General features: G+C 50.8%; 1 protein-coding gene across 1 annotated transcript in view; it reads left to right on the top strand.

Moving 5' to 3' along the window:
* Positions 1-20000, top strand: part of slc4a11 (solute carrier family 4 member 11) — a gene marked incomplete at its 5' end in the record, with an annotated part of 96001 nt that overhangs the window by 60932 nt on the left and 15069 nt on the right. Inside the window, 3 exons of the mRNA XM_080012624.1 lie at positions 10269-10350; positions 10995-11118; positions 14917-15126. Coding sequence (XP_079868750.1) covers positions 10269-10350; positions 10995-11118; positions 14917-15126 — 416 coding nt within the window. The remainder of the gene's footprint in view (positions 1-10268; positions 10351-10994; positions 11119-14916; positions 15127-20000) is intronic.

Here is a 20000-nt window from a genome sequence, read left to right as displayed (position 1 = left end):
GGCGGCGGTGAGGCCCCTGAGCCCCGAACCACCCGCGGCTCCGCCCGCTGACAATGGGAAACGTGAACGACAGCGGCGCCGGCCGCCACATGGCCGGCCCGTGTTGGAAGATCACGTTGTTCTGTGTTGGTCGGCGCCTCGAGGTGTAAGATGCGGTGGACATGCAGACGCAGGAGATGCGTTTTTGGGAAATGGCCGACGGGCGCTGGAAGGGACGGGAAACGGGACGCTCAGACGGGGGGGAATCCTCTTGTGAATTATAGGTTTTCTTTTCCCGCTCATCAGGCTTCGTCCGGCTCTGCTGCCGCTCCTTCACGGCACCTTTGAGGAACTTTATCTTTTTCGTTCACAGCCTGTGTTCTTTCGGAGGATATCGTTTTGGGACGAGGTGCTTGCGCGGCGCGCGCGGCGTCCAAAGCGTCGCTCTCTCCGGGACTCGATGTTTGAATGGCGGAGCGTCCTGTCACCGGCCGCCATGTTTGATTGATGTCCAGGACGACCCAAATGAAACCACGTCTTTGTTTTCAATTGGAACCAGTTCAGCGCAGAATCCCTTTGACCTGTAGGAATCACTCTTTTATCTATGTCTTCTTATCTGCACCCCTCCCTCCCTCTCTCTCTCTCTCTCTCTCTCTCCGTTTTGTCTCTTTATTTGCTAGAATATCAATTTCACTCCTTTATTCTCAATATCTTCTGTTTCTCTCTCTCCCTCACGCTCGTCGTTTTCATTGCAACGTTTTCAGTCTCTCTCCTCGCGTCTCCTTTGCTTCTGTCAAGTTCCGCGTCGCTCTCTCTCTTTCTCTCTCCTCCCTCTCTCTCTGTCTCTCTCTCTCTCTCTGTTTCTGTCTCCCTCCCCCCCCTCTCTCTCTCTCTCTCTCTCTCTCTCTCCCTCTCTCTCTCCCTCTCTCTCCCTCTCTCTCTCTCTCTCTCTCTCTCTTTCTCCCTCTCTCTCTGACGTCACTCAGTTAGGATGGTTAGAGTTATTTCATGGCTGCCCAGCTCATTGTTATTAATGGAATTGGACCCCGGGTCCATCTTCCCTCTCTCTCCTTCTCACTCTGTCCTGTCTATTTTTTAATCCCTCTCTTGTTTTGCTCCTTTGTGCTTTGATTGTCTGGGTCTCCCTCTTTCTCTGCACGTCCACCGCCTCCCTGTTTCCTCTCCTGGTTTTTGGGGTTTTTTTTTGGATCTAATCTCATTCATTTTGTACCCCCTCCTGTCTCTCTCTCCCTCTTTTTAAAGTGCTTTATTAGCCTGACAGGAGGGAACCTATAGGGATGCAAGACTTTCACAGTAAAGCAGAGAGCACATCAAAAATGGAAAACAAGCTCAAATTAATAAGAGGTTGGACAATGTTTTGCAAATGTAATTAAAATTGAGCATTTGATGAACAATTGACAAATATAAATCATCATAAACATTGACATTCATGGTATGTTGTGTTAATTGTGCGGTGATTGTTAACGGTACAGTACATAGAATAGACGACATGCAGGGTTCTCTCCATCCCTACCCCCCCCCCCCACCTTCATTCTCTTTCCCTTGCTCACTCCCTCCTTGAGCACTGTGATCCTGTTGTCATGGTGACAACCATCATTTTCTGGCATGAATGGAGGATGCCTTATTGATGAGAGGGCATGCCGACTGCAGAGAGAGAGAGAGAGAGAGAGAGAATAACAAACTTAATAACCAAACCCAAATGTTGTTTTCCAATCAGAGGCGTCCAGTGCCACGTCACAAACACCTCCATCCCTTTGGCTTCAAGCTGTTTTGTTGTGTTTACTTATTGTCCATCAGTGTAGTTCACCGTCTCTTATTGTTGTACATACTCGTCATTGTCATTCAGAGAGAGAGAGAGAGAGAGAGAGAGAGAGACTGAAGTAATTATATAGATTAATGGAATAATAAAAAAGAAAAACTAATCGCCAGGTTGATCGATTATAAAAATAACCGTTAGTTGCAGCCAGTGCTGATGAGGTCAGATCGCTTATACCTCAGAGAGGGAGAGAGAGAGAGAGCGAGGGAGAGGGAGGGAGGGAGAGAGCGAGGGAGAGAGAGAGAGAGAGACAGAGAGAGGGAGATAGAGAGGGAGAGGGAGAGAGAGAGAGAGCGAGGGAGAGGGAGGGAGGGAGAGAGCGAGGGAGAGAGAGAGAGAGAGACAGAGAGAGGGAGATAGAGAGGGAGAGGGAGAGAGAAAGGGATTCTGCGCTGAACTGGTTCCAATTGAAAACAAAGATGTGGTTTCATTTGGGTCGTGGAGGAGGGAGAGAGAGAGAGAGAGAGAGAGAGAGAGAGAGATTTTTAAAACATCTTTATTTCAACATTTTCTCCAGTTCACAGTTGCAGACATTAAAAACAATACTTTGTTCAATAAAAGAGCCCTACACGTTAAAAACAGCCTGGAAGCACAAGTGGTCCTCCACCAGGGAACAGATGACGTCATTAAGACACCACAGCTTGACGACAACGTCCAGACTCTTCATCAGTTTGTGAAGGTTAAACTCAGTGAAGACTCTGGCCCTGACCAACGCTACAAAAACTTTTCCTAAAACACTTTCCTTTCCTCTCAGTTTGCTTCTTCTCGCCATCTTTGCTTTCCCTATTAAAAAGTTTAACAGTCGCCATTTCTCTGCGTTGTTTCAGTAATATTTAACCCCACAAATAAAAGTGTTTTTGGACCACTCCTCCTCAAAGAGCTTAAAACTTTCCTTTAAAACACTAAAAAGCTCTAAAAGTCTGTCGCACTCTGAAAAACAGTGAGAAATAGACTCTGGCACTTTACAGAACGGATGTTCATTTTTGACCGTGGGATTTAAAACAGAAACAAAACTATTGACAGCTAAGGCTCCATGTAGGACCCTCCATTGGAGGTCCCCCGTCCTTTTCTTGGAGGGAGCTTTGTAAAAACTCCTCCAACACGGCTCCTCCTGTCCCCCCATCTGGAGCCGTCCCCTCCAGACAGTGTCCTGCCGCCCCTCCAGTCCCTTCCTATTTAAAACAACCGCACACTCTTTGTAAAAAGCCTTCCCGTTGGCTGCGTGCAGGTCCAGTTCTGCATAACGTGCCCTGTGCAGCAGCTTCCCGGAGGACCCCTCCAGGTTGGGGGTCAGGGTCATCTCCGGGAAGGGATCCTCCGAGTTTGGCTCCTCCGCGCCTTCGCCGTACTCCTTCAGCAGGGCCAGCTCCTCCTCCGTGAGCGTCTCCCTCCACCTCTTGAGCACCAGGTGTACGATCCTGGTGGACCTCACCCCCAGCCGCTCCGCCATGGCCTCGCCGTCCTGCAGGTCGCTCCCCGCCGCCGCCGCCACCACCTGCCTCAGGGTCAGGACCCCCGCCTCCCTCAGGATGCTCCTCAGTCCTGGAGTGGCCCCGTCCTGCACATCCAGCCTGGCTCCTCCGATCACCGGCTCCTCCAGGAGCCAGTGGAGGGAATCTGCGGCCTCCCTTTTCCTGTTCTTAAAATACCCCCATGCTTTAAAAAGCTCCTGATAAAAACGGGGTAAGCCCGACTTGTTTAGAAGACTCGTGTCCATTAAAAACAACGAGCGGTCAAGTCCCATCCTCCCAGTCCTCTTTAAGACCAAGCCCGCCACGTCCTTCCAAACGTTAAAGTACCCCGTTAACAACTTCTGCACAAACTGTAACCTAAAAGTTGCCACTCTGCTTTTGATGTCCACCACACTGTGCCCCCCTTCCTCTTTAGGCAGAAAGACCCTTTCCTTCCTGACCCAGTGGAAATTCCGCCCCCAAAAGAAGTCTATCAGCTCGGCCTGTATCTTCCTAACTAGCAGGTCTGGTGGTTGGACACAGGCCACTCTGTGCCACAGCTGTGAGGCCACCAGGTTGTTAATAATGAGCGTCCTGCCCCTATAGGACAGCTGTGGCAGTGCCCACCTCCATTTTCTTAGCTTGCCCTGTATCTTTCCTAGCAGTCCTTCCCAATTCTTCCCCACCACACTTTCGCTCCCTAAAACACTCCCAGATACTTAAACCCATCCCTTCGCCACCGTAAGCCTCCTGGCAGTTTTAAAAGTCCCCCCCTCCATCCGCCCACAGCCAGCGCTTCGCTTTTGCCCCAGGTGACTTTCGCTGCTGATAGCAGCCCAAAGTCCCTGACGATCCCCTCCAGTTTGCTGATTTCGTCCTGTTTCTTTATTAAGACAATGACGTCGTCCGCATAGGCTGATAGAATGTGGCTTCTCTCGAGACCGTTTAGAAACACACCCTCGATGTTCGTCCTTAATTGACACAGCAATGGTTCTATGGCCAGAGAGTACAACATCCCTGAGAGGGGCAGCCCTGTCTCACCCCTCTACGCACTTTAAAAGGGCCGCTCAGCCCTCCATTAATCTTCAGTATACTCTCGATGTCCTGGTACAAAACCTGGATCATGGCTATCAGACCAGGGCTGAGGCCAAAAGCCTCCAGAGTTTTCCAGAGGTAAGGGTGCTCGACCCGGTCAAACGCCTTTTCCTGGTCTAGCGAAATGAGCCCAGTTTCAATGCCCAGAGAACTAGAGACGTCCAAAATATCCCGAATTAGGGACACATTGTCCAGAATGGACCTACCAGGCACACAGTAAGTTTGGTCCTGATGGACTACCAGGTCCATCACCTCCCTCAGCCTGTTGGCCAGCGCCCTCGACAGGATTTTATAGTCCGTGCACAGAAGGGACACAGGACGCCAGTTCTTGATCTCCTGCAGGTCTCCTTTCATGGGTAGGAGAGTGATGACTGCCCTCCTGCAGCTGACTGGCAATAACTTATCTTTAAAAACTTAATTAAAAACCATTAAAAGGTCCTCCCGTAACTCCTCCCAGAACTCTTTGTAAAACTCCGCAGGAATCCCGTCGATGCCAGGGGCCTTACCCCCCTTCATGCTCTGCAGGGCCGTGGAAAGATCCTGCAGGGTCAGAGGTTCCCCCAGCACCGCACTGACATCTTCCGGGACCCTGGGCAAATTCCCATAAAAGGAGTAAAACAGTTCTTTTTGCTCCTCGTACTCACTTCTGTACAGCTCTGTGTAAAAGTCCAAGGCTCTCGTCCGGATCTCCTCCGGCCTCCTGAGCTCCTGTCCTGTGTCTGATCTCAGGGCGTGGATAAACCTGCTCTGCCCGTTGCTCTTCTCCAGGCTAAAAAAGAAACTAGATGGTGCGTCCATCAGTGCTGTGCTCTGGAAGCGAGAGCGGACCAGCGCCCCCTGCGCCTTGGTGCCTAGTAGGTCTGCAAGAGCAGCTCTTTTAGACTTGAGGTCCTTAATGTGATCTCGATTCCCAGTGGGTTCCACTACACCCTGTAACTCCACAATGTCAGTCTCCAGCTCCCTCATAGATCTGCTGATGTCCCGTGTGACATTGAGAGTATACTGCCGACAGAGCTGCTCTATCTCCCTCTTCCCATAGTCCCACCACAGTCTTAAGGAAATAAAATCCTGCTTTCTGTCTCTAAAACCTTCCCAAAAAAACCTAAAAGCATCCTTAAAGTTGGAGTCACATAGTAGGGTGGTGTTAAAATGCCAATATGCGCTTTTGGGCTTAACATTGGCGATAAAAACACGGCAAACAACCAGGGAGTGATCGGTAAAACCAACAGGCACCATTCTACATTCCTTAAAAATGTTAAAATGGTGCTTAAAACAGTAAAACCGGTCTAGTCTGGCCAACGATAAAGAGGTGCCTCTGCAGTGCACCCAGGTGTACTGTCTTTCATCCCCGTTGGTTCTCCTCCACACGTCCGTTAGCTCGTTCTCATTTGAGAGCAGCCTCATCGCGTTCTGCGATGCTCTGTGAGGCTCACAGTGGTTCCTGTCTAACAGGTCGTTCTCGGTGCAGTTAAAGTCTCCACCTAGAAACAAAAACTCCCCAGTACGAGCTTTGCTTAACACCCCATTTAAAACTTGCAAAAAAGTGACTCTGTGTGGTCCTGTGGTGGGAGCGTACACATTTATAAAGACAAACTTATGATGCCCAAATGCTGCCCTCACCACCATCAGTCTGCCCTCCACCACCTCCTCCACCTCAAAGGATGCTGGGGCAAAGCTCTTAGAAAAGAGAAGAGCCACCCCCCCGCTGGTGGTGCTCTTGTGGCTTAGCACCACCCCCCCCCCCCCCACTCCCTCTTCCAGTCAGCCTCATTGCCAGAGTCACTGTGGGTCTCCTGCACCAACAGCACATCCAGCCTCTTCTGCTCCATCAGCTCATACAGCAGAGACCTCTTAGCTGCGTCTCTGGCCCCATTCGCGTTCAGCGTGCTGATGTTAAAGTCACTCATTGCAACGGAAAAGGGAAACAGCCCGAACAGCAGCACCCACCTCCACCTCCTCCCCATCCTCTCCGTTGTTCAGCTCCTTCCTGATCTTCTGCACTATTTTCTTTAACCTGTACACCTCCTGGTCCGTGAACCCTCCTCTCCCCTTACTCCTCATCTGTTGCTGGGCCGCGTTCGCCAGCAACTCCTTGTCTGAGAAGAAGTCCTCCACCTTTATCCTCCACCTTTATCCCTTTCACATTCTTCGTCCTGTGCAGAAACACTTTTATTTTGCCCACACTGTAGCTTTTTTTGCCCTTTTTCTTCTTTACGCCGAGAAAAACCTGCCCCTCACTGTCTGCAGCAGAGTCCTCCTCCATCCAGGACTCCGACTCCGAGCCTCCCTGCTCCACCTCCTGACTTGCCTTCCCCTGGCTTGCTGTCCCTCTCTTCGCCTGAGAGTCTCCTGCCATTTTGTTGGACTTTCTTTTGAGCCGAGGGACTCTCAACCGATCGTCCTCGTCCCCCATCTCAAAGTCACTTCCTTCCAGTGCCTCCTCCTCCCTAGCTACGTCACCTGCACTCCTTTGACTTTGTTCCGTAGCTTCCTTTCCTTCACCAGTCCCCTCCTGTCCCCCCGCACCCACCTGCCTGTCTTCCGGACCCTCCTCCTTCCCCTCCTGTCCTCCCACCCTTACCTGCCTTCTTTCCAGACCCTCGCCTGCCTCCCCCCGTGTCTCCACGCTCACCTGGCTGCGCTGTCTACCTCCACCCGTTCCCTCCTGCGGCTCCACATTCCCCTCCCCTCCCCCCCTTTTTTTCCCCTGCCCCTCGCCTGCCCCCTCCTGTGCCCCCACCTTCACCTGTTTCTTCTCCTTTCCTTTCCGCCCTCCACCTGTCTCCCCCTGTGCCCCCACCTCCACCTGTCTTTCCCCTGCCTCCATTTGGCCCTCACCTGCCTCTCCCTGTGCCCCCACCTTCACCTGCATTTCCCCTCCTTCCTTCTGGCCCTCCCCCGCCTCCTCCTGTGCCCCCTTCTTCGCCTGTTTTCCCCCCTCTTGACCCCCCCCTGCTCCCTCCTGTGCCCCCACCTTCGCCTGCTTTTCCCCTTTCTGACCCCCACCTGCCCCCTCCTGTGCTCCCTCCTTGTCCTGTCCACCCTTCTGCCCCTCACCTGTCTCGCCGTCTGCCTTCTTACCTGGACATGCCCTGACCTGGTGTCCCTCCCCACCGCACCCAAAGCACTTGGTGGTGTCAGTGTTGACAAACACCACGTAGTCAAACTCATCCGCCCTGATTTTAAAAGCTACGTTTAACTCCGCATCCCTGTTGTTCAACACCATCAGGACGTGTCTCCTGTGCGACACCACATGCTTGAGCAGCGGCGACTTGCACCCCGACGGGACTTTTTTAACTGGCGACACCACCTTCCCGTGCCTCGCCAGTTCCTTAGTGAGGGTCTCATCTTTAATAAACGGCGGAACATTCGCCAAATTCACCCTCTTCGCCGGTGTGGAGAGAGGCAGGACGGGAACAAACATTTTGTTCACCGTAACGCCGCTCGCCACCACCGCGTTCACCTTGTCTACGCTATCCAGGAAGATGACCACCGCGCTGTTCATCCGCGCTGCGGACACAACGCTGCTGTAGCCGACAGCCTTCCCCACCGCCAGGCTGCAGTCCTCCACCGAGACCGAGGAAGACACGGGCAACTTAATGCCGTGCTTCCTCGTTAGCTTGGTGAGGTCCGACATGGTTGCGGACCCGCACCACCACCACCCCCCACCCGCTGTGCGCACACCCTACAACCAACAAAAAACTAAACCCGTCACCAACAAATAATTATAAACATACAATTGATAGAAAAAGTTAGAGAGAAAGTCACTCACTCTACCAAACGCTCACACGCTCCACTCGCTCACACCTCCAATCACTCAGAGAGAGAGAGAGAGAGAGAGAGGGAGAGAGAGGGAGGGAGAGAGAGGGAGAGGGAGAGGGAGAGAGAGAAAGGGAGAGAGAGACAGAGAGAGAGAGAGACAGACAGCGAGAGGGAGAGAGAGAGAGAGAGAGAGGGAGAGAGAGGGAGAGGAGAGAGAGGGAGAGAGAGAGAGAGAGAGAGAGAGAGAGAGAGAGAGAGGGAGAGGGAGAGAGAGGGAGAGGAGAGAGAGGAGAAAGAGTAAAAAGTTTACAGGGGGCTGGTTGCTCAGGAGGTAGAGCTGGTGGTGTAGTAATCTAAAGGTTGCTGGTTGGATCCCAGGCTCCTCCTGCTAGCATGCTGTAGTGTCCTTGAGCAAGACACTTAACCCCTAATTGCTCCTGATGGCTGCGTCCGTCGCTGTTTGAACAATTGTAAGTCGAGTAGCCTGGTGAGAGAGAGTAGCCTGGTGTCTCCCTCTGTAATGGGGGAGCAGTCCGCTCTCCTCAGCACAACAAATGGAGTTCCTCTTCTACGTTTCGGGAAACTTTTCAACAGTTTCGTTCTCCATCCTGCTGTGTTGAAGCAAAGCGCTGCATTCATTTCTTGCTGCAGATTCTCAACACACTCAGTGGCCTCGCCCGTCTCCTCCTTAGAAAGGAAAGACTGTGAGACTGTGTGAGTTCCCTTGCAGCCTTCTGACTGACTGACAACTGTCAGCCTGGCCATTTGCTTTTCATTTTTTTTTACTATTTCATTAAAGCAGCACTGACATTTTTGGTATTTTGTATTTGGCGCCCCCTACAGTCTCTGAGTGCAATTGCGCTTTTGTCCGTAAAGAACTTATTTTACAAATATTATTTTTCAAAAAATGCACAAATTTCGCTGTCCTCTCTCCCGCCGCGGGGAGGCGCCTGTTACCGGGACAGCACCCGTCAGAGTAACAAAACAAATGTACCAGGCCAAAAAACGCTGATTACCGGCCGACGGAAACCCTGAGCCAAACATCAAGGAAGTGACGTAGTGCCCTAAATAGTAACGCGCTTTTCCCGCGGTTTCGAACCCGAACACGTAAGTTACATAATGCAAGAACAGGCGTTGGGGCGGGGTGAGTGGGTGGGAATGACAGAGGTGCCACATCTTCCATATTAAGTCAGTGTTACATCAAAATGATTCTGAAGCTGTTATTTTAATGTCAGCAAGTTACACGGTGTTGCTTTAATGGAAGGGATGAGTCCTTTGAGTAGACCATACGATGACACTAAAGTCAGTCGTTTTCACGGTAGCTTTTCATCGAATAACACGGACGAGAAATCACACTTCGGGTCAAGTTGCAGAGCAGCACCCAATGATTTTTTTCACATATCACTTCAACCACGATTCGATGATAAGCATTTAAATAAAATGATGTTGAATCATATTGAGTCATGATTTCCCCCCAACACGGTAAGATAATGAAATGTTACGCACCGTGTTTGGTCTTCTGCCGTTTTGGGCGGCGGCTGTTTGTCGCCTCGTGGGGTTTGGTGTTTGCACTTGGCACTGACCGGCGACGCCACGTCGGGGGGAATGCCGCCCCATTGGACGACACAGCGAGGGCGCCGCCGCCTCCGCCGAAGAGAGACTGCATGTGTCATGTGTATATGTTAGATGTACATCCATATAAACGCTGTGCTTTACTTCACTTTGTTTTGCTAAAAGCCACATTTGTCACCAATCACACTGGGACCATGAGTTTTCTTTTTTTTGGAATTATGGAAAATCATGTTCATCCAAGACATCGTGTTGCACACACATCATTAACTCCTATAGTATATTTTGAGCGAAAACACGCTGGCGCTACAAGCGAATAAAGGGATAACGTCATCGAGCCTCGGCAGATCTACCGGCATCCTCTGCAGATCCACTCACTCTGCAGCGTCGCAGGGGACGGTGTGGTTCTACACACGGGAGGTCGTGGCCGTCAGCTCCGAGCCGTCGGAAAGGGCGTCGTTTTAAACCCCAACCTGGCCAACCCAATGCAACGTAAATGGGAAGCTAGAGAGTTGAGCTGGGCGCGGCCGTGTTATCTGCTTCCTGTCACCTGACCTCTGACCTTTCCTCCGCAGTCCACCTGCTGTCAGAGACCATGCAGGGTGTGACGGCTACAGCCACAGGCATCCAATACCAGCAGTCCTGGCTCTGCATCCTGTGAGTGGCACGACGTACACGAGTGTGTGTGTGTGTGTGTGTGTGTGTGTGTGTGTGTGTGTGTGTGTGTGTGTGTGTGTGTGTGTGTGTGTGGTAAACCTAATGTAGTAACTTCCCCATATGATTCTTTGTGATATTTTGGATTTGTGTTTGTGTGCAAGGGAGACCCCAGGACTTTTAATGTTGTACTGTACGTTACTTACCTGCGATGCCTCCAGCGCGTGTGAGCAACCTTCTCCAGCTTTAAGCACTGAAACATAATCTATAATCTATTGTAGTATTTCAAGCCTTTTGTAATTCTAAAGGGGAAAAAACCCAGATACATCCCTTAATTCCTGGGGGACAATTCCCAACAATAAATGATATTTCTGAAATCAGGTGTTGAATTTGCTGAGGTAGACTGAGGTGAATTAGCTGCACTCAGGTGAGGGCTCAGTGCTTTTGGAGCTTTTGGAGGTTTTGGAGCTTCCATCACAACCTGTGGAATGGACGCGGCGGCAAGTCACGTTTAGAGAATGAGAACAAACATCCGACCTCCTGGAGTTGAGAGGCCATTTGAGAGCCACAGAGAGGGAGGAGTTAATGAATGGAAATGAGGTTACTTGTGGGTGAGCTCAGACGTGACCTTTGACCCCCCCCCCCAGCTGCAACGTGAAGAGTCTGCTGCGACGCCACGTGTGCATCTCGCGCCTCGAGCGGCCGCAGAACTGGGGAGAGAACTGCTGCGAAGTGCGCTACGTCATCCTCATCCTCGCCCCGCTCAAAATGGTAACCAGCCCCAGAAAGAACCACCAGTGAACGCATGAATGGATGGATGGGCTAATAAATAAATGGATGAATGATTAAATGGATGGATGAATAAAGGAATGAATCTTCTCACGGGGGGATTCAGCCCAGAGTTTGAGCGCCTGTCTGTTGATGAGTTTTTAGCGTTGGATTGTGTTTTTTATTGACTCTTCATCAATACCCAAACCCTCAAATGATATTATTACTAAAACGTTTAACTACCATACTATTACTGATCCTCCTCTATTCTTAATATTCTCATTATTACTTATTCATACAGCGATCTGTCTAACCGTCTGTCTGTCTGTCTGTCTGTCTGTCCGTCCATCCATCTCTCTGTTTCCTGCACCCTGCTGCTCTTCTGAGAGGAACAAACACATTGTAGTCAATGAAAGACGTGCATCGATTCATCTGGAACATAAGATCTTCATCCTCTTGGCCCTTCACGGCGCACGGTTCGACACCGTGGCCCCCGGGCGGAGCTGTGCTCTGGCGCACTCTGCTGCTCTGCACCGCTCTGTGGATATCCCACAAAGACCACGTATCCCACAATCCCCTCTTTCTACCTGGCATCAGACCCTGAGCTCCGCTGTCACTCAGCCACTATATATCCACACCAGTGGAACACACATCTACATTCACACACACACACACACACACACACACACACACACACACACACACACACACACACACACACACACACACACACACACACACACACACACACACACACACACACACACACACACACACACACACACACACACACACACACACCAGGAAGAAGACATGCACACACAGCAGAAGCAAATGCACGTGCACACCCACACTCAGCCTCATAATTCTCTTCTCTCTGCAGAGGAAGCTGATTGTTGCAGGACTTCAAATAGTAGCCCCCTCCACAGCCTGACAGCCTGATGCAAACACACACACACACACACATCTCAAGGACCATCACCCTCACACACTCATGCCGCACAGTGTTTTGTGTGTGCGCTCGGGCTGCGGCATGGGACGGAGCGGTGGGTGGTGTTGGGTGGTCGGGGGGTTGTGACCCCTGCAATCAGTGCGGCCGGCGCTAAGCGCTGATGGTTTGGTCTTTTTGGCCTTTGTGCCTGTGCCCCGCTGTCCAGCCCCCCGGTGCCCTCCGTCACCCCCACAACCACCAATCACAACCGCTAATGGCGTTCTCCATGGAGATGTACATTCAGCTCCATTATCCCTGATGGAAACCCCTTCTTTAAGAAACCGTCCGATGGAGCAGATTTGCCGCTTCATAGGAAAATTCCATTGTGGGTCGCCTCCGTGGGTGGAGAACTTATTTACTTCAAGATTAAAAACAAGCCTTCAACCAGAGAGCCGCCCCTGAGGAACCTCCACCCTCCTCCATTTCCTCCCCCCTCAGACACACCTCTCCTTCTCTGTCTCAGTGGCATTCCAGATGTGATCTGCTGACTGAGCTCGGAACTCTTCTCCTCCCTCGGCCCAGTGACGGTGGTGTGGTGGTGTTGTGGTGCGCAAAGCTGCCTTCCAAGCAGTTGGCCGGGGTTTGGTTCCCGGCCATCGCAGAGAATATGTTTTTGTTCCTGAAGTCTGTTGGGTCACAATCACATTTCTAGAAAAATACATAATGAACAGCTTTGCAGATTATTATAATAATGAGTAAAGTTCAAATTTAAATGCATACCTTAACAGGCAAAGTCAGGATCCATTCATTGATCTCATGTGAATGTTCCCTTATCATCCCCTCAAATGCTATGAACTTCTTTAGGGTTACTTTTTGGATAGTCCAAAGTTATTACTCAACTCAGTATTAGCCGACTACCAGTTCAGTTAATTTTACTTTAGTATCAACTGAATACTAAATAACAGCTTGTCTCCAAATTGGGAACCTTGGGCATTTGTATGCATTTCACTTTGGTAATTGACTTTGAGTCTGTGTTAAAAACGTTCAACTTATCCAATGTTAATATTAAATTCTGTAATTTAGTTAATTGAGTCATCAAGCGGAAGGGCGGTGGCAGTTCCCCGGCCACACGCCCTGCCAGGGGCTTTTCCCCGGCCCCCCGACACAGAGACACGGGCCAGATGATGCTGGAGACAAACCCTTTTATTGAAGAGGTTGGGCAAGATGTAACAAGCGGGGAGCAGATGGAACATCATCATGACAAAGCCCTGTGTGTGGGGGGATGGGTGACTTAACTGGCGCTCATCAATTGCTCTGATGAGCAACAGGTGTACAGCCACCCTCGATCCTGGGCCCATTTACCTAGACCCAAGACAGGTGCAGCTGCCCAAACCACACCGCCCCCACATCATGGGGATGGTTATGTTTGGGATATGGTTAGAGGTGGTAAAGTTAAGGTATGGGTTTGGTGTGGTAAAGGTTCTGGTTAGTATTTGGGTTTAGCATGTGGGAGGGTAGTTACCAAAGGGAAATGCATCCAAATGCATAGTGAGAGTGAAAGAAGAGAGAAAGAACAAAAGGAACAGTGCTACAGAGAGAACGAGGCAGATCGCTGTCTGATAATCAGTTTCCATTCTCTCTGGCCCTGTGCCGGGCTTAGAGGCCTTAGCGACGTTCGCGGCCTTAGCGCTTGTGTTTGCCGCAGCTGTTGCTGAGCCCGCCACGCGGTGCTAGCTTGCCACCTGGCGCCGGGCTGCCAGCGGCTTATCAACGTCACTCTGCCGCACTTTGTGACTTGTGACAGCGCTACTTACGACGGAGGTGGGATTACTGACAGAAGCCAGCCCACCCCACCGGAGCGCCGCAATTTCCGATCAGCCCGCTGCCAAACCAAATTCAGAATGAGAAAACATTGAAATTACTCATTGAGACCAAAGCTGAAAGAAGCCATGTCGGACTGTTGCACAGTTTCAAATTGGTTGCACGGTTCATAGTTTGTTTATCAAGGAATGTACTAGGTTTTTGTAGATTTACTTCAGTAGTTCAAAGTTTTGAGGCAACGTGACATCTAAGTGTTTTCGGTTGATCCCTTCAAGAGCTTTTTATCTCGGCAAGATGTCCGTACACATTGGCCTGAAGCTTCCAACGCGTGAGTTCTTTGATAAAAAAGGAACTTGATGACCCGGGTTCCATCCGGAAAAAACGCCCTCCCCACCAACTGTGATATCTCATAAAACAATTATTCTCTCTGCTCAGCTTTTCTCCTGCTCTGGTATCTTTATTCTTCTTTTTCACCTTCTGCACGGTGATTTAATGGTCACAGCAATAGTCTAGGTCACCGAAAGCCACCGCATGCCACTCCACAGCAGTTTCCTTGTTATCCAGACACAGTTAGCACAATTATTAACCAATAGTAGAATCCACAACTGAGCCAATTGTATTTGATCTTTACAGCCAACAGTAGTATTATAAATGACCTGAGGGGAAAGCTATCTGGATAAGTCAACTCTGAATTCCGAAGGCTGGCGACCTGCAAAGGTGGAGGAACGAGGACCAGAATCATGTTCCATGTCTTAGAGCTAAGACGAGGGTAAAGTTGGACGTTAAAAAGAAAAACGAATTAAGTTCTAGGACTTTGATCGCAACCCACCCAACACAGAGCGTCTTATGGATTGAGGCCTAACACTGTCAAACATTAAGAGGGGTGTAAATGGTTATGATGATTATCATTATTAGCCTTTTTTCCCCTGAAAGTCTCTTGTTAAGGTCACTGGGGCCGGCACCACGTTGGGTGATCCAATCCACTTTCCATCCATCAGGACGGTGGAGTGCCGGCTTCCCTGACGCCGCTGTGACCTCTGTGCTTTCAGAAAAGCACCAAGACGGCGACGGAGCTGGGCAGGACGTTCGCCACAATGTTTTCCGACATCTCCTTCCGGCAGAAGCTGCTGGAGACCAAGACGCAGGAGGAGTTCAAGGAGGCGCTGGTGTTCCAGAGGCACCAGCTGACGGCCGCCAACCAGCAGCCCACGGCCGTGGAGGAGGAGAGGACCGACCCACGCAGCCACAAGCCGCTCAAGGTGTGTGAAGGGAATGACGGTTGGTGACGTGGATGTGATGACAAGCCGGTGGAGCGACACTTAGAACTGACAGAACAGTAAATACGTAATTACGGCTTGAAGACAACATTTGTTTTACCCTTTAACTTGACGTTGTTGAGCTTTAGTTGAATTTAGAAGTTAAAATGTGATTGACTTAGAGCAGTGATTCTCAATCCTTTTCACATCAAGGACCCACCGTTTATATGCATTAGGCCACGGACCCGGTTTGATCATATTTGGTCTCTGGGGCCCCAGACGGAGCAGATCTTTATTGTCGGATATCATTTTGTTTCTATACTCTTGTGCGGGAGATTTAGGATCCAAAGAGTCATTATTAGTAATTCTCTAATGGTGTGGCCTCCTGGGAAACAAAATAATGGTGAAGTTTAACTATTGATCATTCTGCTGGGGACCCCCTGGAGCCTCCTGCAGGACCCCATGTAGCGGAGAAGCCTGGGTTCAGCTTGGGGTCATGGAGGAGGATGTAGTTTTAGTTCATACGTCTTCCTTAGAGTTCTCTTGCTACTGATTGCTCCTTTAAAGCAACACCATGTCACTTTTTGACCTTGAAATAACAGCTTCAGAATCATTTTGATGCCACACTGACTGGTTACGGTGAAGAGCAGCTCTGTCATTCCCACCCAGCCCCCCAACTCCTGCTCTTGCACTATGTAACTTCTGTGCTCGGGTACGAAACCGTGCGTTACGCTTTACGGCACTACGTCGCCTGCTTGTTTGGCTCCGGCAGTACTGGGGCGGGGATCCCACCTCACCCCAGCCGACGCCCGCCGGCCCTCACTTTCATTGCGCCAGGGAGTTCTCTTCACCCTCTGACACGCGCATGGCGAGCCGATGTGGCAGGCTGAGTACATCTGGTACCTACACCGGGAGCAGGTGGCTAATCCCCGTGCCCTCTCTCCCCACGGCTCCGGGAAGCGTGGAGCTCCGTGCAAGGGGTGCTGTAACCAGGTGTACCTTATATCTGTGTTTGTAACATAGACATTATTGAAATGTGAAAAGGCTCAAATTTGTCCGGTGAAATTAATTATTTTCGGACACCAGACCGCGTTTTAGGACGGTGGAATCTGAGCGCAATTGTGCTCAGAACCTGTGGGGGTGCCCAATCCCAAATAGCAAAAGTTATGTAGTGCGTTTCTCCCTCGTGGCTTTTTGTGTGGTTTTTTTTGGGGTGTTTTCGGGGGAGTTTTTTGGGGGGTGTTTTTTGGGGAGTTTTTTGGGGGGTGTTTTGCGTTGCGTTGTCGATTGGTATTCGCGGCGGTGCGTGTTGCGGAGGATTCGGTGTTCCTAAGCCATCCATCTTACCTTCCTGCCTACACTCGCAGGCAAGGCGTTTGATGCAATGATCCAAAATAGAATTATTCACCAGCTAGTTGTGAAGATAGAGAGTCGCTGAAGCATCCTGACGTTCAAAACTCCTTTCACAAGCACCTCCATATTTACATCTACAGCTTTGTCACAATATCTTCATGTGCAGTTCTCTGTCAGTTTGGGTTTGTTAGACTCAACGCTGCCTCCTGGTGGCCACACGGACGCAGTGCAGCTGGTGGTGTGTCACACATACGGAAACACACCTTCACCGAGGCTCGGATGGAGACTTCACGCTCAATGGGGTGGAGGAGGGAGGAGAGGGAGAGAGGGAGAGAGGGAGGAGAGGGAGAGAGGGAGAGAGGGAGAGAGGGAGAGAGGGAGGAGAGGGAGAGAGGGAGAGTGGGAGGAGAGGGAGAGAGGGAGAGAGGGAGAGAGGGAGGAGAGGGAGAGAGGGAGGAGAGGGAGGAGAGGGAGAGAGGGAGAGAGGGAGGAGAGGGAGAGAGGGAGAGAGGGAGAGAGGGAGAGAGGGAGGAGAAGGAGAGAGGGAGAGAGGGAGGAGAGGGAGAGAGGGAGGAGAGGGAGAGAGGGAGGAGAGGGAGAGAGGGAGGAGAGAGGGAGGAGAGGGAGGGAGGGAGAGAGGGAGGAGAGGGAGAGAGGGAGGAGAGGGAGAGAGGGAGGAGAGAGGGAGGAGAGGGAGGGAGGGAGGAGAGGGAGAGAGGGAGGAGAGAGGGAGGAGAGGGAGGGAGGGAGGGAGGAGAGGGAGAGAGGGAGGAGAGGGAGGGAGGGAGGAGAGGGAGAGAGGGAGAGAGGGAGGAGAGGGAGAGAGGGAGGAGAGGGAGAGAGGGAGGAGAGAGGGAGGGAGGGAGAGAGGGAGGAGAGTGAGGAGAGAGGGAGGGAGGGAGGAGAGGAGGGAGAGGGGGGAGAGGGGGGAGAGGGAGAGAGGGAGGAGAGGGAGAGAGGGAGGAGGGGGAGGAGAGGGAGGAGAGGGAGAGAGGGAGAGAGGGAGAGAGGGAGGAGAGGGAGGGGAGGGAGGGGAGAGAGGGAGAGAGGGAGGAGAGGGAGGAGAGGGAGAGAGGGAGAGAGGGAGAGAGGGAGGAGAGGGAGGGGAGAGAGGGAGAGAGGGAGGAGAGGGAGGAGAGGGAGGGAGGGAGGAGAGGGAGAGAGGGAGAGAGGGAGGAGAGGGAGAGAGGGAGGAGAGAGGGAGAGAGGGAGGAGAGTGAGGAGAGAGGGAGGGAGGGAGGAGAGGAGGGAGAGGGGGGAGAGGGGGGAGAGGGAGAGAGGGAGGAGAGGGAGAGAGGGAGGAGGGGGAGGAGAGGGAGGAGAGGGAGAGAGGGAGAGAGGGAGAGAGGGAGGAGAGGGAGGGGAGGGAGGGGAGAGAGGGAGGAGAGGGAGGGGAGAGAGGGAGAGAGGGAGGGAGGGAGGAGAGGGAGAGAGGGAGGAGAGTGGGGAGGAGGGGGAGAGAGGGAGAGAGGGAGAGAGGGAGGAGAGGGAGAGGGGGAGGAGAGGGAGGAGAGGGAGAGAGGGAGGAGAGGGAGAGAGGGAGGAGAGGGGGAGAGGGAGGAGAGGGAGGGGAGGGAGGAGAGGGAGAGGGGGAGGAGAGGGAGGAGTGGGAGAGGGGGAGGAGAGGGAGGAGAGGGAGGAGAGGGAGAGAGGGAGGAGGGGGAGGAGAGGGAGGAGAGGGAGAGAGGGAGGCGAGGCATGACTCAATGGGGTTGGGGGTGAGAGTGCTTGAGAGAGGAGGGAGAGATGACGACGAGAGGAGGAGGAATGAGTGAAAGGACAGAGGAAGGGAAGAAAGGCAGGTTTGGTCGGAGAAAACCATCGATTTGTACCAGAGAAGATAGAAAGATAGAGAAGGAAGGAAGGAGGGAAGGAGAGGAGAGGAGGAGAGAAGGAGGGAAGGAGGGAAGGAATCAATACAGAGCAAAATGTCTTTCCCCTCCTCCCTAATCCTCCTCTCACAACCTACAAACTGCTGTGCCCTCTGGAAAGGTGTGTTGTGTTGTGTAGTAGTGTAGTACTGTAGTAGTGTAGTGTAGTGCTGTAGTAGGGTAGTATAGTGTACTGTAGTACTGTAGTAGGGTACGGTAGTATAGTACTGTAGTAGTGTAGTGTAGTACTGTAGTAGTGTGGTGGAGTGTAGTAGTGTATTGTAGTAGTGTGTTGTGTAGAGTGTAGTGTTGTTTAATACATAATGTAGTGTGTTGTGTTGTGTAGTAGTGTAGTGCTGTAGTAGGGTACTGTAGTGTAGTGCTGTAGTAGTGTAGTGTAGTGTAGTACTGTAGTAGGGTAGTGTAGTGCTGTAGTAGTGTAGTGTAGTGTAGTACTGTAGTAGGGTAGTGTAGTGCTATAGTACGGTAGTGAAGTGTAGTGTAGTGTGTAGTGTTGTGTAGTGTTGTGTGTAGTGTTGTGTAGTGTTGTGTGTGGTGTAGTGTTGTGTGTAGTGTAGTGTTGTGTGTAGTGTTGTGTAGTGTTGTGTGTAGTGTTGTGTGTAGTGTTGTGTAGTGTTGTGTGTAGTGTTGTGTGTAGTGTTGTGTAGTGTTGTGTAGTGTAGTGTAGTGTTGTGTGTAGTGTTGTGTAGTGTTGTGTAGTGTTGTGTAGTGTTGTGTAGTGTAATGTAATCATACAAACACAAAATGCACAAACAAATGCACACACACATACACACACACACTCGGATACATGCACACACAAACACACTTAAATACAGACACACATACACTCAAATACATACACACACACATCAAATATACACACACACACTCTGATGCATACACACACACACACACACACACTCATATACATACACGCACATACTCAGATATACACACACACACACACACACACACACACACTTAAATACATACACACATCAAATATACACACACACATACACACTCAAATACACACACACACACACTTAAATACATACACACACACATATACACACACACACATACACACTCAAATACATACACACACACATCAAATATACACACACACACACACTCTGATGCATACACACACACACTCATATACATACACGCACATACTCAGATATACACACACACACACACACACACACACTTAAATACATACACACACACATATACACACACACATACACACTCAAATACATACACACACACAGTCAAATAAATACGCACGCACACACTTAGATACATACACACACACTCAAATACATAGACACGCACAAACATCAACACACACAAACATAATGCACACAAACAATGTTGCACTCACTCAATAACACATAAAAACAGTTTTACTGCTGAGCACATGTCATGGGCCTCCATGATGTGCACACACCTGTGCACTGACATATGCAGACACACACAGGTCTACGCACACATGCAACACACATACAAACACACACACACACACAAACACACACACACACACACACACACACACACACACACAAACACACACACACACCCACACACAAACACAAACACACACACACACACACACACACAAACACACACACACACTTACACAAA

Source organism: Zeus faber (genome assembly GCF_960531495.2).
Source record: "Zeus faber genome assembly, chromosome: 13".
Classification (NCBI taxonomy): Eukaryota; Metazoa; Chordata; class Actinopteri; order Zeiformes; family Zeidae; genus Zeus; species Zeus faber.
The sequence above is the reverse complement of the archived record's forward strand: the minus strand, read 5'-3'. Positions and strand labels throughout refer to the sequence as shown.